The 25,916-nt window shown below is 41.9% G+C and overlaps 1 protein-coding gene across 2 annotated transcripts in view; it reads right to left on the bottom strand.

Moving 5' to 3' along the window:
- The window catches only part of LOC140726620 (protein-lysine methyltransferase METTL21C-like), a 60,309-nt gene that overhangs the window by 24,427 nt on the left and 9,966 nt on the right, over nucleotides 1-25,916 (bottom strand). The window contains exons 1-2 of one of the 2 annotated variants that reach the window (XM_073043225.1): nucleotides 18,906-18,971; nucleotides 2,600-2,742 (exon numbers count right to left, since the gene is read on the bottom strand). In XM_073043225.1, the coding sequence (XP_072899326.1) occupies nucleotides 2,600-2,705 (106 nt within the window). In that variant the 5' untranslated portion in view covers nucleotides 2,706-2,742; nucleotides 18,906-18,971. Of the gene's footprint in view, nucleotides 1-2,599; nucleotides 2,743-18,905; nucleotides 18,972-25,916 lie in introns of those variants that run through there. The other variant, XM_073043224.1, reaches the window with a different exon arrangement.

Below are 25,916 nucleotides of genomic sequence, written 5' to 3' on the forward strand. Positions count from 1 at the left end.
TGGGAAGATGTTGGAGGCAATGTTAAGGACGTGGCTTGGGGATACTTGGAGGCACATGATAAAATAGGCATGGTTTCCTCAAGGGAAAATCTTTCCTGACAAATCTGTTGAAGAAATAACAAGTAGGATAGACAAAGGAGAATTGGTTGATGTTGTGTACTTGGGTTTTCAGAAGACCTTTGACAAGGTACCACACGTGAGGCTGCTTAATAGATTATTAGCTCGTGGTATTACAGGAAAGATTCTAGTATAGATAAAGCAGTGGTTGATTGACAGGAGGCAAAGAGTGGAAATAAAGGGGGTCTGTTTGGTTGGCTGCCGGTGACTAGTGGTGCTCCACAGGGGTCTGTGTTGGGACTGATTCTTTTTACATTATTGTCAATGATTTGGATGATGGAATTGATGGCTTTGTTGCAAATTTTGCAGACAATATGAAGATAGGTGGAGGGACCGGTAGTTTTGAGGAAGTAGAGAAGCTACAGAAGGACTTAGACAGATTAGAAGAATGAGCAAAGATGTGGCAGATGGGGTACAGTGTCAGGAAATGTATGTCCATGCACTTTGGTAGAAGAAAAAAAGGTTGACTGTTTTCTAAATGGAGAAAAATTAAAAAAAACTGATGCAAAGGGTCTTAGGAGTCCTTGTGCAGGATTCCCTAAAGGTTATTTTGCAGGTTGAGTCTGTGGTGAGGAAGGCAAATGCAATGTTAGCATTCATTTCAAGAGGACTAAAATATAAAAGCAAGGATGTAATGTTGAGACATTAGCTGAGGGGTGGCCAACCTTTTACGTTCCATGAGTCAATTTTTTCACGTACAAGTTCAGATGCACCATAGAACTCTTGTACTCTCATTCATTTCTTGTAAAAATATGTTAATATGGACATATTTAGCATTTTTACATGAAATATTGATTTAATATAAAGATAAGATAAACATTACTTACCTTAATGAGACTTTTAACAAATATATTTTGTCTTCTTTTGAATTCTTCCTATTTCTTAATCACATATTCTTTCTGTAACTCAGACCCAAGCACTAACTTTAGTTTTCCTTCTATTTCTGTCTGATGTTGTGTTTTATAGTGTCTATTAAGATCATATCTTCTATTATGTGAGAAAGTGTTTTCACAAACAATGCACAATGGTTTTTCTGACGGTCCCGCTATAAATAAGAACTCATTTTCCCACTGTTCATTGAATTCATGCTTACAATCACTTCTTGCTTTTCTTTTGCTCATTTTCTTTTGCACTGTGACGGGTAACTGAATGTAAAAACAAGGCTTAATTTTCGAAAAAGTACAAAACTGCAAACGTTCACAAAGGACGAACAAAGCACGACTCCATAGTGCACAAGTGTCAACTGTAAACTGAATGGCAAAATCCTGTGACGCACCACTGGTGCAGACGCCTGGTGCCTAAGGATCAGACGTGCATTGAACAGTTACGGAACGACTGCAGAACAAAAGTCCTTCTTTCATAGTTTGACTCATTGAACATTTTTTTAATTGAAAACAGATTAATGTGAAAGAAGATAACATTTGCCAAAAGATGTACATGAAATAATAAAATCTCTAAAAATAATTGCTACGTTTTAGATTTATTCTCAGTAAAACCTATTTCTAGCTCTAAGCTACTTGAATTCCTGTTACAGATATTTTTTTCTACAAATCGGTTTTTGGTTAATACTTTTTGCATGAGTAGGCTTACTTTTTTATTGTTATCACTGGGGTGCAATGCGCCACTTCTGGCACGTGTGCCATAGGTTGGCCACCCCTGCATTAGCTGCATTGCAGTACTGTGAGCATTTTGGGTCCCTTATCTTAGAAAGGATATGCTGTAAACTGGAGAGGAAAAAGGAGATTCACGAAAATGATTTCAAGATGATTGTCAATATCTTCAAATTTTTCATAGTTCCCAACCTGTTGAAGTAGTGAAATTCTTTAATCTTCACTCCCAGCCATTTCTGGAATTTCCAAATCCGAATGCTTAAAACCGCGGTGAGCAAGACGGTTCTGAATTGCCTTACTGTTTATTTCTCACCAACTGTTAGTGACAAAACTCTCTGCTTTTTGAACACAAACACATGCAACAAACACTATTAAAGAACTTCTCACTCCAAGCATGATTTAATGTCTAATGGCCACACAAGCCCACACGACTGACACTAGTAAGAAACGATTTGGTGCCAGTCTTCTGTCCCAAGTAAGAGGCACAGTGTCCCAAATAGAAATGCTGGCTTTTTCCTTGATTAATTTTTGTTCTTTAAGAGATGTCCCAAATAACCAGCTGCCCCAATTAACTGACACCTCACTTCAATTAACTGGAATCCACTGTGTGTGTGTATGTACTATATATATATATATATATATATATATATATATATTGCCCCCTACTACATTACATTATATAATTATTCATGGGGTCCATTGTGGTCTAAGGTTTATTATATTGCTCTGAAAAGTGGTCATTTTTACCAGTTTTTAAGTCCGAATTCTTTCTTGCAGCTTACGACCTTTTCCAAATTGATACCACATTTGTGCTTTGAGAGAAAGGTGAATATGCAGTAGAGTAAAGCAGATAATCAAATATATAGCCATACCTCGTTGTTCAGTTTCAGATTCTACTTCTGCTTCCTTTTCTTCATGTTCATCTTCAAATTCATCCTCAATCTCTGTAGAGATAGTTGCTGTAGAGGCGCACTCCATTGTCAATAGGTTACTGCACCAGTCACAAATCCAGTCACTGCAGAATAACAGTACCTCTCAGTGGTCAGTTGAGAGTGTTATGAAAATAATACAGAGTTGCAGAAAAGACACTGTTAGCCTCAACAGTGGGAAATCTATATTCAGTGACAGCTCAGCCATCGGATTATACGGCAAAGTTTACTGTACTTCAATGTGGCCACAATGGAATGCAGGTTTATTGTGCCCAAGTAGAAACAGGAATACTTAATGTATGTTAAGTAAAGCCATCCAATTGCTTGATGTTTGAGATAGGCAATGGAATTCAAAAATAAGTGGATAAATATATAGACTAACAGCTAAGTAATATTATTTTAGTCTCATTTTCATTTCATTGCACATTCTTGTTTTTGTGTTTTTCAATCACTGTTATTTAGCCTATTGCATTATTACTGGACTGTTCCTAGTCGACACTAGCATTGTCTGAGGTTCTGCCAGGCTACAATGACGTTCTACACATTCAAAACAAATTGGATGTCTATCTGGGTTTCATGACACATTGCCAGAGATGCTGTATCAGCTCCAAAATGCTACTTAATGAATGTCTATGAACACAGCTTTGAAATAAGTTGCACAAGCACCATGTTGGTCAGGGTCTTCAAGCATGAGGATCAGACAGATCATGTCAGTACGTCAGGGAGAGAGTGAGCTCTGGGTTCTAAGGGTAGAGTGGTCGACTTGGTGTTGAACAAGGTGTGAACTGTCTGCCTTTCAGTGTGAGTGATTTCTGTGAAGCCTCCTGTACCTTCTGCTCAGCTACAACTTCAATCTCATTGGCTGCCAAAGTGCCTGTAGCCATGTCCCAGGGTTGCTCCGTGTGGAGGATTTTCAACTATGCGGTTTGCATCCGCAATTGCACAAAGAATATTGTCACTGATCATCAAAAAGCACCAAGTAGGTCTGGAAGTTATTGCCAAGCCTTGCTTTCTCGCTGAACAGAACCATTAGCAACTGTCTGAATTTTACTTAGCAGTTACCACAGGCCAACTGCCACATCTTCGATATTTCACAGTCGCAAGTGGTTTCTCCTTCTCAATCTCTAACCGATGCCTGCCCATTCCCACTCTCCCCTTTATTTCAGGTTTCCAGCAGCGCTTGCTCCTTAATCACCTACTCTCCAGTTCCCACCTGGGCCACTCGGCTTCAGACCTCATCACTGCCTTGGCTCAGTCCAAAGAGGTCAAGTCCAGGGGTGAGGACAATCACCCGCTGACTTCAAGGCAGCAACAAGAACCCTGGTCAAACTGATGGGACAAAGGGACAAGTATTTCAGCGACTGGAGTTATGCCTCAGAAAGGGAGATGGCCATACTTACTGGTAGATAACCCTATCACAGGAGATTATTGCAGAAGATCCTTTAGGTAGTTGTCTAGATGCCACTACTTTCATCAATGATCTTCTTTCTCCCATAAGATCAGAAATGGGTGATTGCTTCACTTTCAGCTTCTCAGCAAATGAAGCAGTCCATGCCCAGAATCAGCAAGTCCAAGACATCATCCAGGTCTAATAAGTGCAAGTAATACTCATTTAATGGAAGAGGCAGGGTAATAACCAACTCTGATGAGAATCTAATCAGCCATCCTTCACGTTCAGGGGCATAACTAATATCATCCTCTACCACCAAGGTCCTGGTGTCGACATTGATCAGAAATTCAACTGGACCAGACACGTAAAGGGTATGTCAACAAGAGTAGGTCAGAGGATAGGTAACCTGTCATGAATGATACGTGTTCTGACACCGCAAAGCCTTTCCATCACCCATATACCTGCTACGAGGCACAATTCAGACGTACGATGGAATTCTCTCAGCTTGTTGGGATGTGTGAGGCACTATTCACAATGAAGCGGCCAACTTCAATGAGCCCAATCAACCACCAAAAGCAATCCGAGTGCACAGGAACGTGAGGAGCTGGGCAGAGTATTGGACTCGGCCTAGTACTTCATGGCTACCTCCTTCCCACTATTGGGGCTATCTACGGAGCATGCTGCCTCAAGAAGGCAACATACAAAGATCCGTGCCATCTGGGCCATGCCATCTTTTCTCTGTTCTCATTGGGCTGTGGTTTCAGAAGCTTGAAGTCCCATATCTGCAGGTTGAAGAACATCTCTTCAAGTATTTGGTGTGACAGTGGGAAATGGAATTGAAATGGCTAGCAGCTGGGAGATCCTGGCTACTTTGTCCGATGAAGTGAGGGGGCTCAGTGAAGAGATCCCAGGTCTACATCAGGTCTCACCAATGTAACGGAGGCTGCTCTGGAAGCACCGGGTACAACAAAGGACCTCAAAGGATTCACATGTGAAGGACTGCTTCACCTGGAAGGACTCTTTAGAGCCCTGAGTGGTATTGAGGGAAGGGGCATTGGGGCAACTATAACAGAGTGCAGTTGCAGGTATAAGTGCCTGGAGGCAGGGAAGAGCTGACAAGGGAGTCATAGACAAAGCAGTCCCTGGGGAATGGGGAGAAGAACAGGGAGGGAAGATATGCCTGGTGGTGGGATCCTGTTGAGATAGTGGAAGTTGTGAAGAGTTATGTGTTGGATGAGGAGGCTTGTGAGGTGGTAGGTGAAGACAAGGGGAACCCTAGCTCTGTTTTGTCGGGGGTTGGGGGGAAATAGAGTGAGGGTAGACAGGATGTATGTAGCTCTTGGTGCTTGTTGGTGAGATCTGGCAATGAGGCATTCTGACAGATGACTTGGACAGGTTGCTCAAGGAACTATCTCACCATATCCAGACTCCCTGTCCTACAGTGTCTGCAGTATGTTACACACTGACCACCATCTGGGGAGCTTTTGATCAAAGGTGCTTACATGGAAGAACTCCACAGAGGACAGGTAGTATGTAGAGATAGTTGGTGCCCAGGTACTTTGGATCTACACTGTCACATACAAGACTGGTCATCAGGATGAGGGCAGGTTACGTACACATTTGCTTCCATTCTCAGGGGACTTCTGCATCGTGACCCATCGGACTTTCCCCACCTTGGAGCCCCAGAAAAGCTAGAAGATGTCCCTGGTAATTACTGAGACAGAGGACTGGGGAACTCTTGAGTGCATATTGCACCATTCTTCCTAGTTATTGGCAGAGAGCTCTATTTCCACAAAACCGTACCAATCTGCTCCAGCCAAATCCTGTTATATGCATCAACCCCTCTGAACCGGATCCCCAGCACCTTCAGGCAGTCAGGCCTGGTGGTGAAGAGGACTGGATTGGTCAGTCAAGTTGCTAAAGGGCATAACCTCAATTTTCCTGCCATTGATCTCTGGCCCAGGATGCCAACTCAAACTGGTCACAGATGCTGATCAATCTGCAAACCGTCCTGAGCAGAAGATGGTGACATCGTCCATGTACAGGGAGGCTTTGACTTATGTGTCTCAATCACTCATTTTATTCTCTTGTCCATTTCACGGATTGAAGGTTCAAAGTAAATTTATTATCAAAGTACATACATATATGTCACCATATACAACCCTGAGATTCATTTCCTTGTGGGCATTCATAGTAAATACAAGAAGCACAATAGAACTAGTGAAAGACCGCCCCCAACAGGACAGACAAACAATCAAGATGCTGAAGACAACAAACTGTGCAAATACAAAAAGAAATTATAACAATAATAAATAAATAAGTGATAAATATCAAGAACATAAGATGTAGACTGTGGGAATAGTTCACTGACTGGGTGAGTGAATTTGAATTCAGTGTTCCCTTCTGGTTCAAGAGCCTGGTGGTTGAGGGTAATAACTGTTCCTGAAGCTGGTGGTGTGACTCCTAAGGCTCCTGTACCTTCTTCAGCAAAGAGTTGAATGCAACACATGAGACAGGGGAGAGTTGTCAACTGATAGATAGATAGATAGATAGATACTTTATTCATCCCCATGGGGAAATTCCAACTTTTTTCCAATGTCCCATACACTTGTTGTAGCAAAACTAATTACATACAATACTTAACTCAGTAAAAAAATATGATATGCATCTAAATCACTATCTCAAAAGCATTAATAATAGCTTTTTAAAAAGTTCTTAAGTCCTGGCGGTAGAATTGTAAAGCCTAATGGCATTGGGGAGTATTGACCTCTTCATCCTGTCTGAGGAGCATTGCATCGATAGTAACCTGTCGCTGAAACTGCTTCTCTGTCTCTGGATGGTGCTATGTGGAGGATGTTCAGAGTTATCCATAATTGACCGTAGCCTACTCAGCGCCCTTCGCTCAGCTACCGATGTTATACTCTCCAGTACTTTGCCCACGACAGAGCCCGCCTTCCTTACCAGCTTATTAAGACGTGAGGCGTCCCTCTTCTTAATGCTTCCTCCCCAACACGCCACCACAAAGAAGAGGGCGCTCTCCACAACTGACCTATAGAACATCTTCAGCATCTCACCACAGACATTGAATGACGCCAACCTTCTTAGGAAGTACAGTCGCCTCTGTGCCTTCCTGCACAAGGCATCTGTGTTGGCAGTCCAGTCTAGCTTCTCGTCTAACTGTACTCCCAGATACTTGTAGGTCTTAACCTGCTCCACACATTCTCCATTAATGATCACTGGCTCCATATGAGGCCTAGATCTCCTAAAGTCCACCACCATCTCCTTGGTCTTGGTGATATTGAGACGCAGGTAGTTTGAGTTGCACCATATCACAAAGTCCTGTATCAGTTTCCTATACTCCTCCTCCTGTCCATTCCTGACACACCCCACTATGGCCGTGTCATCAGCGAACTTCTGCACATGGCAGGACTCCGAGTTATATTGGAAGTCTGATGTGTACAGGGTGAACAGGACCGGAGAGAGTACGGTTCCCTGCGGCGCCCCTGTGCTGCTGACCACCGTGTCAGACCTACAGTCTCCCAACCGCACATACTGAGGTCTATCTGTCAAGTAGTCCACTATCCAATCCACCATGTAACTGATTCCAGATTTGATGGAGAAACCATTTGTCTCCCACCTATAAATTGTAACCCAGGTTAATTAAACCCAAAGAAGTAATGTTAGAAAGCTCCACCTGTGGAGGGATGAAAACGAGGTTTACCGAATTTTAAAAAAAGAACTTGAGAAAAAAAGCTATGCGAGAACGAAGTGTGGCTGACGCAGCATGAGAAAGCAAGAGGAACGAAGCAAACTCTTAGAAACTAAAGATATAAACTGTTAAAGTGGAATTCGTAGTGAGTATCTGTACCCTGCTTACTTGAAAATCTCAGGGTGAAACCCCTGGAGGAGAGACGATAGTGATAGAAGATCTATTGAAGCTACGGCTATAACAAACAGCAGCTGTAACGAGACAATATCGGCAGAAATGAGTGTCTAAGATCTCTACCGTGTAACCAGAAAAATAGTTCTGTTGTATCACACCAAGGATTTGGTCAGGTTTTTTTTGTATAAGCTTGTGACTGGACTTACCATGGATGATCAACTATTTCATCCAACTAAACAAGAAACAAGTTGACAAGCCACCCAAGATGAAGTATCAGTGCGGGAATAAGACCAGATCTAATTAGTTAGAGGAATTGGAGTAATAAAGGTAATTCTAATCAATATCACTGATTCTAGCTAAACAGGAATTTGGTTTTTGTTGATATCTGAGATTTGAAACCGAAACAGAATGTTAGAATTTTGATTTGTACTTACTCATATAAATATTTTGTATATTGCTTTTTTTAAAAATAAACAAAACTTACCTCCAGAAGTGTGTGTTCTCTATTCACTGCCTCCTTCCAATATCTAGAACTTACGATGGCCTGCTAGCATCTGGTGTTACATAAGACTTGGCAAGCCAGCCAGGAGACAGATAACCAATAACACACTGATTAGTATGCAAAACACTAAAATAATCTTATTGTTCAAACACACTTGTTCAATTAAGACCTACATTGAAAGAAAATGGAAGTCGTGGAGGAAAAGGGTGTCAAAATCCCAAATGCTGTTTTAGTCAGAGGTATAACAGGAAGAGAAAAAGATGAGGAACTACCAGATTTCTAAAAGAATGTGGCTCAGTTGCCAGAGTTATTCCTCTAGTTGATCCCAGTGCAGAATTTCTGAAGTCCTTGATTGTAGAGTACAATTTAGGTTCTGCCGTACAAGATCTCCAGCCCTTGATAGCCATACATTCAACACACAAGCGGTGACCAAAAAGTTTCCTACCATGTAGTAACTTTAGCCAGTGTTTACACTCAGAAAGTTGGAAAAGACACCACTCAAGCTTATCTTGATGAGTTGAAAACCTTAGAGAAGTGCAATGGGAAAGATTATGACGAAACCCTGAGAGAGAAGTTAACCAGATCAGTGAAACCCTTACTATTGAGAGTAGGGAAGCAGTCACTGTTCAAACTGCTGAAGATGTACATAATAGGACCAGAACTCTTCAACTCAGAGCTGACTCCTCTGATACTAACCGGCCAGAAACAGCTCTAGCTGCTATGCAGAATAATTCGATCCCTGTAATACAAACTAACGGAGTTTCAGTGAACCCATTCCTCTCTCCCAGAGATCTAAACCCTCCAGATATTCAAAGCATTGTAGTGGAGCACATTGTGCGCAGTAATAACTTGCTGGCTCATGGCAATCCACCAGTAAGGCTCCGAACTTCTTCTGGTAGAACCTCTCGTCCACCTAATGAGGCAGATTATGAGACTTGGTGTGCTAGTGTTGGACTGCTCTTGCAAGACTCAAGTGTGTCTGAACTTCATAGAACACAGAAAATATCTGAAAGTGTTCTTCCACCAGCTTCTGACATCATCAGGTCAACAAGCCCTGGATCTTCACCTGCTAGTTACATACATCTCCTAGATTCAGCTTTTGCCGCCATGGAAGACGGTGATGAATTATTCACCAAATTCATGAACATGATATAGAACACGGGTGAAAAACCATTCGTCTACCTACAGCAGCTACAGGTAGCATTGACACTGACTGTAAAGTGAGGCAGGGTTGTCGAAACTGAGGCTAACAAGCATCTCTTAAAGCAGTTTTGTAGGGGATGTTGGGACCACTCCCCAATGTTAGAGCTGCAACTGGAACAGAAAAAAGCAAAACCACCATCGTTTACTGAACTATTGACATTTCTACGAACTGAGGAAGACAAGCATGTTTCCAGAACCACATGCATGAAACAGCATTTAGGAATAGTCACAGAACGTGTCATTATACAGACTGCAGGTGCCGGTAAAGAAAATGCTGTAGCACAGCCAATTTCAGTTACTTCTCAACTGACTAAACAAATCGCTGAGCTAGCTACTCCACAAGCTACGGAGCAGTAGAAGGTAATAGCAAGCTCTAAAACAGCAAGAGATAAGCCACCAAAAGGAAAGGCTGAAACAAAAGATAAAAAAGCGTCCACAACCACTGACAAACAGCCAAGTGTAAAACTGCTTTAAATGTGGTGAAGGTGGGCACATCGCCAGCTCTTGCTGCTATGAGCCCAATCCGGCACTAGTAACGGAAAAGAGAAGACTGCTTGAAAGAGACGGAGTCGCACCACGGTACTCCTAAGCTTCCCTCTGAACTAGAAGTGGTTCCCATTGTGGGACAAACACGGGCTGATGTTGGCAAAGCAAATCTCAAAAGCTTCAAAATGTTGCTCAGTGAAACAAAGTACCAGAAAGAGTGGGAGCGCATCTTAAAGTTTACTGCGTCACCTGGTGAACTCAGGCGATATGGTTGAAGTTATCACTGATTTCGTGCAAGAGGTGTGAGAGAGTTATCACAGATGTTGCCACTGTATATGTCAGATCCTTAACAATGTATTCAAGTGCTATACCTGACAGTTACACACAAGGAGATCAGTGCGGGAGATTTCTCATCTCTCTGACGCTGAGCTTACAGATTCCCAGTTAGCAGATCCTTGTATTAGAGAAGTCATCAAGCAGATGGAAACTGGAGAAAAAACCCCCATCCCCTTCAGTGAGAAATGCAATCCCTAGACTACCCTACCGACTCAGAGAATGGGATCGTCTAGAGTTAAAAGACAGAATTCTCTACAGGGGAAGATTAACTGGAGATAAAACAACATACCAGCTTGCTTACCTGAAAAGTTTCAATCTGAGGTACTTAAGAGCCCTCACGATGACTTCGGTCACATGGGTATTGATTATACCCTGGATTTAGTCAGAGGCCCAAGAAGGCTGAAGATGTGGAACACAAGATTAAAACGTGGTTGATGGGTAAGAAGAAAGACCTTGCTTGAGAAAGTTGCTCTGTTAGTGAATATTGTGAGTACTCGACTCTTGCAGTTGGTCTGCATGGACTTTCTTACATTAGAACCTGATCAAAGTAACACAGAGGATGTGTTAGTAATAACTGATGATTTGCTTTGGCTATTCCTACGCCTAACCAAAAAGCCAAGACAGTTGCAAAGTGCCTATGGGAGCATTTTATCTCACATTATGGTTATCCCGAGCACCTACATAGTGATAGACGGCCTGACTTTGAATCCCACTTGATTAAAGAATTGTGTGAGATAGATGGAATTCAGAAAGTCAGAACTACACCATATCATACCAGAGGAATCCCTGTTGAAAGGTTAACAGGATCCTCTTGAATATGTTGGGAACCCTGGATGTGAAAAATTAAAGTTGCTGGTGAGAATTTGTGAAACTGTTGGTCCCTGCTTATAACTGTACTAGGAATGAGATGACTGGCTTTAGTCCGTATGAACTGATGTTCAGACGACAACCCAAACTTCCAGTTGACTTAACTTTCAGACTACCCTTGAAAGACAAACATGGTAAATCACATTCTCAATGTGTACAAAATTTGATATCTTATCTTGAGGAAAGCTTCAAGATAGCTACGGGGAACTCACAGAAAATGGCAGACCGAAACAAGACCAGATATGATAAACATGTGACAGCTTCAGAGTTGAAAGAAGGAGACGGCGTGCTAGTAAGGAATGTGTGCCTATACGGTAAAAAACTCGCTGATAAATGGGAAAAAATAATCAATGTACTGGTGAGCCAAGCTGGAGATCCGCCTGTCTACAAGGTACGCCCTGAGAACCAGGCTGGGCCCATACAAACATTACATGGGGATCTTTTGCTCCCTTGTGGATTTCTTCCTTCTGAAGACAATGAACATCTTTCTCCTGTCTCTGTTCACAAGAACTCAACTCGCAGGAGTACTGAGAATGAACAGCTGGTTGAAGAAGAAAATCCAATTGACTCTGAAGAGGATGAGGATGAGGCTTATTACATCAGACCAAGACTTGACGTTGTAGATGAACCTTCGAAGAGTTGAGAAATTTCTGAACAGTTACACAGAAGAACTGTGGGATTCAACCCAAGCCCAAACCAAACATTTGCAACCACTCCAGTTGCGGACCCAGTGCTGGAATCCCAAAGAAATGCAAGTTACGTACCCGATGTAGAGGAACCCACTGTAGAAAATAACTTACCTATCAGTCCTGAAGAAAACCCTGTGGAAGAAACAACAAATGAGGAAGAATGTAATCAGGGTATCCTACCTGATGAAAGAAGATTGGAAACTTCCAAACCAGATGAGTCTGAGATTTTTTAAGAAAAAGAGACACGTGACCAAGTGTTGACTAGAAAGGATACAACAAATGAATTCTCACAAAGAAGAGCCTGAACTCAGAATGTCTTCTAACACAGAGAAAAACCTAGAACTCTAACATATCCTGAGCTTGGAAATCCTTTAGTGACAATAATTCGGTCCCTTTCCAAGCTTTGAGTTCAGCTATTGTAGAGTCTCTTCCTGTCATGGTCCGGACCATGAAATCCACATTCCGGTTCACGGTCCCGTCCATGTTCCTTATTCCAGGTTTTCCAGGTTTCCCCAGTTTCTGTTGAGGCAGCTGATTCTTGTTTGGGCTGGCTTCATAAATAGCTTCAGGATTCAGCCTCTGGCTGCTGGATTGTTCCTGTCCAAACCTCTTGTCTGTATCCCTTTTCTTCACCTTCCTGCCTGGAGCCTTGCCTCGCCCATGTCTGGAACCTTGCCCTGTTTGGAACTGTCTGTCGGTGTCCACGCCTTCGCTAGGTAGGTCTGGCTGTTTTGCTGCTACCTAACATTGGGAACTGTCTTGTTGCATTCAGCATTTTGTGTTATGAGTCTTGGCCCTATGTCCTGTACCCAAGGAGGGATCCTGGCTTGGTATTCCACGTTCCTGTCTCTCCCTTGGCTCTGTGTTCTCGTCATGTCCATGTGCCTTGCCCAGCACAGGAGTACCTTGCCCAGCCTGGTGCTGGGATTCCCTCATCTTGTGCTGGGGTTCCTTTGTCCAGGAGTCTCACGTCCAGTCCTGTGCCTCTCCTCGTCCTGTAGCCTTGTCTTGTCCTCGCCTGGTTCTGGAGTCCGAGCCCGAGTCAAGACCCAGGTTCTGGGTCTTTGTCCAGTCTCTGGCTCGGAGTCCAAGCCCAGGCTCCTAGTTCCCGGTTCCATGTCCTGGTTCCACTATCCTAGTCAGGTCCTAGCCCAGGCCCGGAGTCCTTGTCTCATCTGGGGCTGGTGTCATGTCCAGTGTCCTTTCTTCCCCACTTTCCTTGCTTCCTTCTCACACATAGTCCTGTTCCTGGTAGTTCAGTGTCTGTCTCTTACATTTGGGTGCACTCCCAATGCGCCCCAGTATGACACTCCCAGAGTTCATATATGTTGAACACCCCAAACCCATTCCAGTGTAACTTGCATAAGTTCGAAGGGGGAGGGTGTAACCCAGGTTAATTAAACCCAAAAATGTTAGAAAGCTCTACCTGTGGAGGGATGAAAAAGAAGTTTATGTGAGAATGAGGTGTGGCTGACACAGCATGAGAAAGCAAGAGAAATGCCACAAACTATTAGAAACTAAAGATATAAACTGTAAAAGTGGAATTCGTAGTGAGTATCTGTACCCTGCTTACTTGAAAACCTCAGGGTGAAACCCCTCGAGGAGAGAAGATAGTGATAGAAGATCTATTGAAGCTACGGCTATAACAAACAGCAGCTGTAACGAGTCAGTATCGGCAGAAATGAGTGTCTAAGATCTCTGCTGTGTAACCAGAAAAATAGTTCTGCTGGATCACACCAAGGATTTGGTCAGGTTTTTTTTGTACAAGTTTGTGGATCAACTTTCCGTGGATGATCAACTACTTCATCCAATGAACCAAGAAACAAGATGGCGAGCCACCCAAGATAAAGAACCAATGTGGGAACAAAGTGTTTCATGACATAGAGGATTTGATACAGCTGGATATATCAATTTATTTTCATTTGAAGGATCTGAATTTAAGTTTCTGCAGGAACTGATTATTTTAGCAAAGACTTTGATAAGTTACTGAATAAGATTTACTTTGTTTAAAAGCTGTGATGTTGGAGAATTGTTGTGAAAGGAGTTAAGCTGTATATATATATATATATATGTGTGTGTGTATACACACACACACACACACACACACACACACACACACACACACACACACACACACACACACACACACACACACACACACACACACACACACACACACACACACACACACACACACACACACACACACACACACACACACACACAATATATATTGACTAGAACTGAAACTGAAGTTAGCCACAATATTTGGTTTTTGTTGATATCTGAGATTTGAAACCTAAACAGAATGCTGGAAATTTGAAATGTTCTTACTCATGTAAATATTTTGTATATTGCTTTTTTTTAATAAACGAAACTTACCTCCAGAAGTGTGTTTTCTATTCACTGCCTCCTTCCAAAACCTAGAGCTTCTGATGGCCTACTAGCACCTGGTGTAGTAATATGCAATTTGATTTTTCTCATAAAGAGTGTGGCGACCAGCCACACAAAGATAGCATCAGTGCTACACAGGTGTTACACAATGGATATCAGTGTAGAATAGTTGGATGCAATTTCTGATTCCCTCCCCAAAACCCATTTTGGAGAGCACGTCTATCTTGTACGTGTAGGATATCTAACATAGGCCTTCTCCTGGTTCAAGCTAATCAGGCAGGCAACTAATCCTCAATTCTGCACATGGCAATGGTATCTCTGAGCAGCAGAAGGCTGTCAGAGATTTTCCTGCCAGGTACAGCATAGGTTTGGTCTGAGTGAATCACCTGTCCCAGAGCAGGCTTAACCAGATGGCAATACCCTTTTAGAGGATCTTATTGTCCACGTTCACCAGTGACATGAGTCTCTAATCCCTGATGTCCTCCCTCTCCCCTTTCTGCTTGCTCATGTGTGTAACATTGTCTTTCCTCATAGTCTGACAAGCTGCCAGCCCAGAGCATTACATAATTGCATTATAAACTTTCAGCAAGTCTGGGTCCATCCGGTCCCACGGTGTCAAATACAACTCTGCCAGAATGCCTTCGCTTCCGGGAGTTTTATTCATGCTGAAGGAACAGATGGTGGCCGTCAGCTCTGCCAGGGTCAGAGGCAGATCGAGACTCTTCTACTTGCTATCATCTAACATCTTCCTGATAGAGGACGGGATGTTCAGGAAGGTCCTATTGTCTGCTGATCCTCACTCTGCCTGCCAGAGAGGATGTTTCAGAGCTGCCTTTTTCCTTAAGGCTGTGGATTACAGAGCTCCCCCTGTGCACCTTTTGCAATAGGTGTGTATTTTATATTTCAAAATGTCTTATTCATAATAAAACAATATTCACAATAAACCATGCAGTGCCTTTTCATTCTTTATATTCATAGTCAATGCTTTCCATACTCTTCTATTCCATTCACACACACCAACAGCACTCAACCCCTGGGGTGGGATGTGACTGGAGTAACTAAGGGGCTTCTTCACCAAACCTGGCTCCTCCCTCTCCAGTGGGAGAAGAACCCCACACTGTAGTTCTCCCCCACTGACCCCTGGCGGTGGCTGCACCAAGCTTCTATGTGTCCCTCGGCACGTACTCCTGCAGCCTGGTATGTACCAGCTGGTAGCATTCCTCCACAGGCATCTCATGTGCGGGCGGACCAAACTGAATCACGATGGAACCTCCTGTAGCTTTTATGTACGTCCCCACACTAGTGTGCCAGAAACTGCTATAGCCACGGTGCACCTCTCCTTTAAGTAATGCTGGCTAGCTTTAATTTTTGTTGACCACTGGAAAAATGGGTCCTGTGCCGGGATGAAGAGCAAGAGTCAGAGGCAGAATTGGCTCCAAGCAGTCATTATGCAAGTTGCCAAAACGCATGAAGTTGATGTGCTGTCAGTGTTAAATCAACAATTACAGGGCTATCTCATATCATAACCTCCACAGCCACTTGCAGAGATTGTGATTTGTGATCTATGTAATTCCCTTTTCATTGTATATAAAACTTTATTGCATAGGGCTGGAAACTAGACCAGTGCACAGGAAACTAAACAGAAAGAGACGATTATCGCTGAATCTGGAACGGCAACCCGACTGTGTAGGTGTAAGATGTGACACTGAACACGTGCTTTACATCGATATTCACAGAAGGTGGTGGGGGGTGGGTTGTGCAATGGGCAGTCAGATGAAGGAGGGCCAAGGTGAAGTGAGAAAAAGAGCAAGCAAGAGAAGAGGAAGAGAGAGGGGTGGGAGGTGGTGGTAAAGGAGCATATTAACAGATCTGGCGTCTTTGAAAGTGAATAAGTCTCTCAGCTCAGATAAAATGCATGCCAGACTCTTAAAAGAAAAGAGAGTGCTAATTTTGCCAAATGCTCACATGGTTCCAAATAACTGGTAGGTTGCTCAGAAGGCGACTACGTATTTAAGAAAAGCTGACACATTGATAGCTGTAGGCACGCCCGCCTGATGATGCTGGGCAATTGTCAGTACAGCTCTGAGAAGTTAGCCAGTGTGGATTGCTAGTGAAATACTGTGGCTACAGCTCATTATTTGAGGGGATTTCGAAGAGTGCCATGAAGTTAGAGGATATGATGTTATAAATTTGGATTTCTGTAAAGCGTTTGACAAAGTTGATTTAGAAAATAACAACCCAAAGGAAATTGCAAGTTGGATTAAAAATTGGCAAAGAAAATATTTCCCCAGGCTCTTGCTTGTGTTAATTTAAGAATATGTCAACTTGTAGTCATGTACTGCATTGCAGGTGCAAAACGCTAATGTTCATGACATTTAAACCCTGTGAATGTTTACCCAAGGTACAGGAGCCTCAGGACTCTCGCCTCCAGGTTCAGGAACTGCTATTACCTCTCAGTCATCGGGATCTTGAACCAGTGGGGATAACTTCACTCAATTTCACTTGTCCCGTCACTGAATTGTTCCCACAACTTATGAAGCACACACAAAATGCTGGAGGAGCTCACCAGGCTAGGGAGCACCTATGGAGAAGAGTACAGCCAACATTTCGAGTCGAGACCCTTCATCAGGTCACAATTTATGGACTCATTTTCATCGCATGTTCTTGATATTTATTACTTACTTATTTATTATTGTTATTATTTCTTTTTTCTTTTTGTATTTGCATGATTTGTCGACTTTGGCACACTGGTTGTCCACGCTGTTGGTGCAGTCTTTCATTGGTTCTATTATAGTTATTGGATTTATTGAGTATGCCTGTAAGAAAATGAATCTCAGGGTTGTATATGGTGACATATATGTACTTTGATTTGAACCTTGAACTTCAAACTATGGCAACACACTTGAACTTTGAATTTGAACTTAAACACTCATCAGTGGCTGATATTAAAAACACTACAGTTCATTAGTGTACTTTCTTCAAAACAGAAGTGGAGAGACTATCGTCCACTTAACAGGTTTTAGATTTTAACCGCAAGGAAAAGTTGGAATTTTCTTGTGACATGCAAAGCACACAATTGTCCAGAATTTCCTTCCAGTGCTAATTGGGTCTCCCAGTTGCAACACATCCTGAGCCTGCCCCGACCTTGGTGGCTTTGCTCTCTGTTATGCCAAGGCTTTCCGTAGTGTAACATTGTAAGACCCGGGCATACCCCTCCCAGGAAAGAGCTGAAAACTTATTGAAGCTGTAATGCCTGGCTTAGCTGGCTGGTAAATTCATCAAACATTTTTTTAAATATGAAAAAGACTAAAATAAAAGATAAAAATAAGAATTAAAACACTCAATATTTAAAAATCTTTAATTAATCCCAATTAATTTAAACAACTATAAATTGTCTAATATGTACCTTGTTCCCTTGCAACCATTCCTCTTCATTCAAATGATTAGAGTCTCAGTTGAGAGGTTTAATGGGCAGATTCCCCTTGATAGTGCTGGGAAAGTGCGGCAATTTCTTGCTTGGAGAATTGTTGCAGAACAGTCAAGAAATTGGCACTTGTGATTTCCAAAATGAATCACCTCTGGAGCTAATCATCAGCAAGTGGCCCCAGTGCCAAATACATTCTCCCCGCTGTAAGGAGCACACTAAATCATGAATCTGTGCACATAAGGCAACAGTGGCTCTACGCCTTTCACCATTCCATGATACGCTGTGCAGGAACAATGCTGGTGGGTGGGTGAGGGTGGTGTGGGGGAGGGGGACGAGGTGCGGTTGGATTGGATAAAAGATCAGTGATCAGGAGGCATAGTCAGACTAAAGGAAAAATGTAAATCCTGGCTACGCTCCTATAGAAGTAATGACGTCCCTCCTCTCTACCTTTTCTCAGCTTCCTCATAGTTGTTTATTAGTAATATTTCTCAAACTCTCTCAAGTTCTGATGAAAATTCACCAAGCTGAAACATCAACTGCTTTTCTCTCCAACCTGGCTTCGCTGTCCCAGGGCACAGTAGTGAAGTGCAGAAAGTCATTCAGTCCAAGTGATAACGAAGTTGGAGCAGTGTCAAAGAATCTCTTGTCAAAAATCTATTGATTTTGGATGAATAATTTATTCAATTACAGTATTTTAACTATGCAACTAAAAGTGTTACACTGATCAGATTTCTTGGATCTATTCCCTCATATTAATATAACTCCATTATTTTACTATATTTTAATACTATTAGTTGGTTGTTTCTCAGTTATTACAGATTCTCTGGCAGTCAATGCAGTCAAAATGATCAGGCCTCTTCTTTAACGGACAGTACGTTTTCATGAAGTTGTTTTTACTTTCTTCACAGCTCTTTGTTTCCAATGGCTACCAGTAATGCAGAATTCAAATTAACTGCACATCTCAGCAAAGCCAGAAAAAAACAAACAAAAACAATCCAATTATAAATTATACACATTGAATCATTAAATTTGCAAATAATTCATGTAAAAATACACAAAATAAAATTTGTACCTTTTGTAAAGCAGTTTGAGAACGCTAATGTGTCTCCACTCCTGGAAGTGTCAGGAGTATTTGGAGTTGGACTGCAGTAAATAAAGCCAATGCAGGAGAACACTCCTCCCCTCCATCAAAAGCCAAGTGGTATTATTATTGTCAATTATCCAGCAACATTATCCAGTAACAACAGAATTTATTATCTAACAGCAACAGAATTCAAACACTTACAGCCTTTCTGCTGTTTATGGGCAGGTTTGTTGTTACACTGATCTCACTTGAGTGAGCTGTGCCAATGGTGTATCAAATCTAAAATGCCGAGGTCTTACAATTACTCCTCAGAGATGATAAGAAAAGAAGAGCACATTTTGGGAAAGGATTGCACACTATGTTCTGTCATTCTGTACATGAGGCAGCCAAAAGTCAGTTGAGTCTAGTTTAAATTACAGGAGAATTTATTAAATTGATGGTGGTTACTGTACAAAAAGATCTGAAAGTTTGACATGATCATGGCCTTGAAGGCATCACCTTGAGTTTAAAGTAAAAATGTTTCTCCTTGTGTTCTCTAGTCTATCTGTTGTAACTTTGATGGAAGATCCTCATAAATCCCGAGCCAACCATAGGCCACTTTCCTTCTTTCTTTAGAACTTGCAGTGGGAGACTGGGAGGAGACATATGGTAATTCTACCTCACATCTCTTCAGTTTAATTCTCAATGAGTCAGACTGATCTGACCAATGTACAATGTAAGGTGATATCTGGGAGAAATAATCTCAAACTTGCAGCAGTGAATCTTGTTTAATTATTTATGAATCTTAGTCAGGGAGTGAATTGTTGATATGAGGACTTCTTAGCTGAAAGTAGGAGCTAGTCCTCAGTAATGTGCAAACAGATAGATACCTGTGAGGGCAGGATTGAACTTTCCTGTGTACCTTTATGGCCAGTGCATTAGTCAACAGTAAATCAATCGATTGTCTTATTGGATTAAAATCACATTATATTACATTTAAAATCTTTATCGGAAGTGCAATTTTAAATATCAAATAAATCAAGGGGTTTGGGGTCAGTGAATGGAAGTGGCACATGACCTTATTGAATGGTAAAGCAGATACAGGGCAGCAGAGTGGTTAAGATGGTGGAAGAAAAGCCTCACAGCACCATGGTAGATCCTGGCTCAAACCCAAGTCCAGGAGCTGTTTGTATGGAGTTTGCAGTTCTCTCTATATCCATGTGGGTTTCCTCCCGGAGTTCAGGTTTCTTGCGATTGTAGGTTACTAGGGTAATTGGCCACTGTAACTTGCCCCTGGTGTGGAAGTGAGTTGTAGAATTTAGGGCACGTCGATGCAAAAGTGGGGAGCATAAAATAAAATGGGATTAATTTCAATGGGACAAGGGATCTGCTTCTGTGCTGCAAGACTCAAAGACACCATGTGGTACAAAGTGCCAAGTGATCTACTCCTATATCTCTGCTTTACGTTCTCAAATCAAATACATTCAATGGATATAAAGTTTGCACGTGGCTGAAATTTTACAACATGAGCTCCTTGAGGTGTGAGCCATTGATCTAATGTGTCTTGCTATACAGACACAATAACATGGGGAAAAAGAAGTGTTAAAAAAAAAGCCAGAAAAGTAGAAGCAGGTTTTTGAAATGCATTTTAATTGGTGCAGGATGTGGAAAGTGTAGCGAGTTTACAAGTTGCAATTTCAATGAATGAAACATGAAAAATATACCAAGTCAAAGAGTGACAAGAATTCAAGAATAATGAATTTTAGGCCTCCAACAGCTGGTGGGAGATAGTGGAAGAGGCATTTATTTATTCAGAAATACAGTGCGGAACAGAACCTCCAAGATCAACAAGCCGCATTGCCCAGCAAACCACCTGTTTAACACCAGTGCAATCACAGGACAAGTTACAATGACTAATTAACTGGTACATTTTTGGACTGTGGGAGGAAACCAGAGCACCCAGAGGAAACCCACACACTCATTGTACAAATTCCTTAAAGATGCAGCAGAATTGAACTCCAAAATCTGGAATACCAGATAGAGTCATAGAGTAATAGAGTCATGCTCACCACTACAGTGACGCTAGAAAGTGTGTGAACCCTGTAGAATTTTCCTAATGTCTGCATCAATATGACCTAAAATGTGATCAGTCTTCAAGTAAGCCCTAAAACTAAATAGAGATCCCAATTAAATAAATAACACTAAAACATTATACTTGTTTATTTATTAATTAATTGAGAAAAATTATCCAATATTACATATATTTCATGGAAAAAGTATGTGAACTGCTGGGGTAATGCCTTCTACAAAAGTCAATTGGAGTCAGGTGTCCCAGTCTATGAGATTGGAGGTGTGGGTTGAAGAGGTGCCCTGCCCTATAAATAAAGGACACACAAAGTCAGGTTACTGACAGAGCCTGCTCTTCTCAAGAAAGATCTGTTTATGTGTACCATGCCTCGATCAAAACAACTTTCAGAGGATCTTAGAAGAAGAATTGTAGAGATGCATCAAGCTGGAAAAGGCTACAAGAGCATTTCTAAAGACCTGAGTGTTCATCAGTCCACAGTAAGAGAAATTGTCTACAAATGAAGGGAACTCAGTATTGTTGCTACTCTGCTAGGAGTGGGCATCCTGCAGTGATCACACCAAGAGCACAATGTGCAATGCTGAAGGAGGTGAAAACAAACCCAAGGATAACAACAAAAGATCTGCAGAAATCTCTAGAACTTGCTAAAGTCTCTGTTCATGTGTCTACTATAGGAAAAACACTGAGCATACATGGTGTTCATGGAACGACACCGCAGAGAAAACCACTGCTCTCCAAAGCAAACATTGTTGCATGTCTCAAGTTTGCAAAAGGGCACCTGGATGTTCTACAATACATCTGGGCCAATGTTCTGTGGACAGATGAAACAGAAGTTGGACATTCTGGCAGAAATACACACTGCTACATTTGGAGGAAAAGGACACTACACACCAACACTAAAGCCTCATCCCAACTTTGAAGCATAGTGGAAGGAGCATCATGGTTTGGGGCTATTTTGCTGCCTCTGGGCCTGGACAGCTTGTAATTGTTGAGGGAACAAAGAATTCAAAATTGTATCAAGGTGTTTTACAGGAAAATGTCAGGGTAGTAGTCCATCACCTGAAGCTTAATAGAAGTTGGATAATGTATCAAGACAATGATCCAAAAGACAAGTGTAAATCAACAACAGCATCATTTACAAAGAAGAAAATTAATGTTTTGGAATGGCCGAGTCGAAGTCCTGACCTTAATCCTATAGAAGTGTTGTGGAAGGACCTGAAGCAAACAGTTCATGCAAGGAAGCCCACCTTCATCCCAGAGTTGAAGCAATTTTGTAAGGAGGTGTGGCCTAGAATTCATCCAAGCCAATGTATAGGACCGATCAACAGTTGCCAGAAAAGTTTGGTTGAAGTTATTGCTGTACAAGGGGGTCACACCAGCTACTGAAAGCAAAGGTTCACATACTTTTTCCAGCAAAGCATGTAATATTGGATAATTTTTCTCAATAAATAATGAAAAAGTATAATACTTTGTGTTATTTATTTAATTGGGTTCTCTTTATCTAGTTTTAGGACTTACATGAAGATCTGATCACATTTTAGGTCATATTTATGCAGAAATTGAGAAAATTCTACAGGGTTCACAAACTTTCCAGCACCACTGTCACTACCATTCTCCCCAGGCAGAATTGGTAGTTGTAGTGGGTGACTTTAATTTCCTTAGTATTGACTGCGGACTCCCAGGTGCCAGAGGCTTAGATGGGCAGACTTTGTTATGTGCATCTTGGGGGGGCGGGGGTGGTAGACCGTCAACCAGAGGACCATACTTGACCATGTATTGGGATGTGAGCCTGAACAGGTGGTCAGAGTTTCAGTGGGAGAGCATTTTGGGAGCTGTGATCATAACTCTGTAAATTTTCAGATAGTTATGGATAATGGTCAGACTAAGGAGCAAAGTGCTAAATTGGGAAAATACTAGTTGCAACAGCATTAGGCAGGATAGATTAGAAGTGACTGTTACTGGGTCAGTCCATGTCCATCTGACAATTGGGAGGTCACTTAAAGACCAAATGTTCAGAATTTAGGGCCAACGAGACAAAAACAAGAATAACAAGGTCAAAATGAAAAATGGAATCACATGTAAGATTTAGAAAGATGATATCAGCCTCTGAGGAATATAAAGGAAGCAGGAGAGAGGCCAATAATGTCTTTGATGAATATGATTAAAAAGATTCCCAAAGAGTTTTATATTTACAGTAAAAACAGGAGGGTAACTAGGGAGGGGGTAGGACCACTCAAGAAAGAAGTGGGTGAGGTAATTATGAGATACTTTACATCAGTGTTTACTAAGGAGTAGCACATGAAGGATAATGAGATTGGGGACAGATATACTGATGTTGTAGGACATCTTGCTATCAAAAACAAAGATATCTTAGGTTATTGAGAGAGGCAAGGAAGGAGGTTAACAGGGCACTGTCAGAGACCTTTGTATCCTGTTAGCCACAGGTGAAGTCCCAGAAGATTGGAGAATAGCTGATGTTGATCCTTTTCTTAAAGAAAGGAAATGGAGACAACCCAGGGTTATCGATGGAAACAGACACTAAAGAAATGTTCAGGAGGCGGTTGGACATATGAACACAAGTGGATGGAAGGGATGTAGGCAATGGGGTAGCAGATGGGATTAATTTGGATTGGCATACCCATCATGGACTGAAGGGCCTGTTCTTGTGATGTGCTATGTCCTGTGCTAGATAGTGAAATTAAACATTTACATTGTTGTTGGAAGAACTTGAAGGAGCAGTACAGGGGATCTTCTGTGTGTCAAAAAACCTTATCTCAGACTTGCTTTCTGTATTATTTGAAATAGGTTGTGGTGACAATGACAATCATTGTGGTATATAATATAATGGGGAAAATCTTTGCACTAGAATAATATCATCTGTAATAATAAAAATTAAGAGGTATTTAAGAATTGCATGATAAATAAGAATTAAAATTCGTAAATGTAAAAGAGAAGTATGTTGCTTTGAACTTTGATGTTTATCAGTCTGTGGACAGGTCCCCAGAACCCAATGCGATGTAGCTCAGGTTACATCCAATAACTGTCTACATCCAATTTGGCAGTGGATGGGGCATTCAAACCAAAATTGAAGTTTGTCCACTCTCAGTGAGTCTAGCAGGTTAATTCCTCTCTGAGACATTGGAAGCTTCACAAATTATAGGATAACAATTCAATTTCCTCTATATTTGATAATTATCTGGGTACGTCATTTGTTGCTAATGTCAAACTGGAATCCACAAAATGTGGACATCTTTGCTTTAAGAAACTGCTGTTGTAATCTACTCCCTTTAAGAAGCATTGAACCTAATCTGCATATTTCTTAGGCAATGCACCTGCTGGATTCACAACAGCAACATTAGGGAAACAAGTCAATGCTATTAGAGTGATCTCCCCATACTGCATGGAGATGAGGTCAGGCAGGGAAGATTATAACAAAGGGCAGGAGAAGAACACGGGGCGAAAGTTGATTGTAGGTAATGTTGTATGGACTCCCTCTTCCCATGGAGTGGGCTGATGTGTCCCAGGATCAGTGGCAACAGTTCGCCCAGAGATCCCAGAACAGCAAATTCTTGAGTTGTACAGAGCGCAGATGGCAAGGAATCTTACAGGACAGGGTAGATGCAAAAAATAATATCACAGGGGAAACTTTCACTCCTCTCTGTCAATAAGGATGAGGTTTCATCATCATAGATTTCATCATTAGATGTGTAAAATGTGACCAAAAAGTTGATGCCAGAGTCAGGGTGAATCATGATAGGAAGTCCAATTTCTGTGGGACAAACCTCAACAGGAAATACATCCTAAACAAGTCTAAAATTGTGTACAGTTTATAAATTGCTCATTTCTATTGGAGCTTAAAGGCACTGCAATATGCACTGACAGCCCACTTCAAGAGGTGAGGGTGTCAAAGATGATGGGTTTGGTGGAAGGGGTCTATCAAGGACTCTACAATTCACATTCTCTGTATTATTTTTACTTGCACAAGTTGTCTTCTTTTGTGTTTTGGTTGTTCACCAGTCTTTAACTTTTTATAAAATTTCACTGTTTATTTTTTCCTGTAAAAGCCTTGAAAAAATTAATCTCAAGGTAATATATGGTAACTTTGAAAATAAATTTGTTTTAAACTTTGAACAGGAGCAAGTAGCAGATGCTCGTTGTTCAGTTTGGAGGCTTATGGCCAGCACTGTGCTACATGAATCAGTGCTGGGTCCCCTGCTATTTTTCAAAGATGCTTAAATGTTCAGATGAGAATACATGAGGCATGATTAGTATGTTTGCAGGTGACACCAAAGTTGGTGGTGTGGTGGACAATGAGGAAGATTGCCTTGGGTTATAACAGGATCTAGATCAAATGGAAAAGTGGGCCAAGGAATGACAGATGGAATTTAATTCAGACAAATGAGAAGTGATGCATCTTGGGAATGCAGGATGTACACAGTAAATGACAGAGCCCTGGGGAATGCAGTAGAACAGAGAGACATAGTTTATAGTTCCCTGAAAGTAGACAAGATTGTGAAGGAAGTGTATGACAAGCATGTCTGTATTGGATGGAGTGTCTTGTTACAGATGATAGTGCCATAGGTCAGGTGTTGAATCAGGACCCAACTGCAGGACACAGACACTGGAGTCCCAGAAACAGGACAAGACGGAACCCAAGGACGGGACAGGATGCAGTCTAGACAGGGGAAGCAGGACCAGGACAAGGGACTGGGAACAAGAAGCCTGGGGTGGACTCCGAGCCCAAGTCCGGACAAGGACCCAGAACCTAGGTCTTGCCTCGGGCTCAGACCCCTAAACCCAGGCGAGGACATGACAAGGCTTGGCTAGGGACTTGGGGTCTTGAGGCTTGGGTCAAGGCTGGAGGCTGCAGGATTGGTGCTTGGGGAACTCAGACGCTGGAGCTGGGGGCAGACTAGGAACAGTATATCAACATG

The sequence above is a fragment of the Hemitrygon akajei genome, chromosome 4 (assembly GCF_048418815.1).
Source record: "Hemitrygon akajei chromosome 4, sHemAka1.3, whole genome shotgun sequence".
NCBI lineage: Eukaryota > Metazoa > Chordata > Chondrichthyes > Myliobatiformes > Dasyatidae > Hemitrygon > Hemitrygon akajei.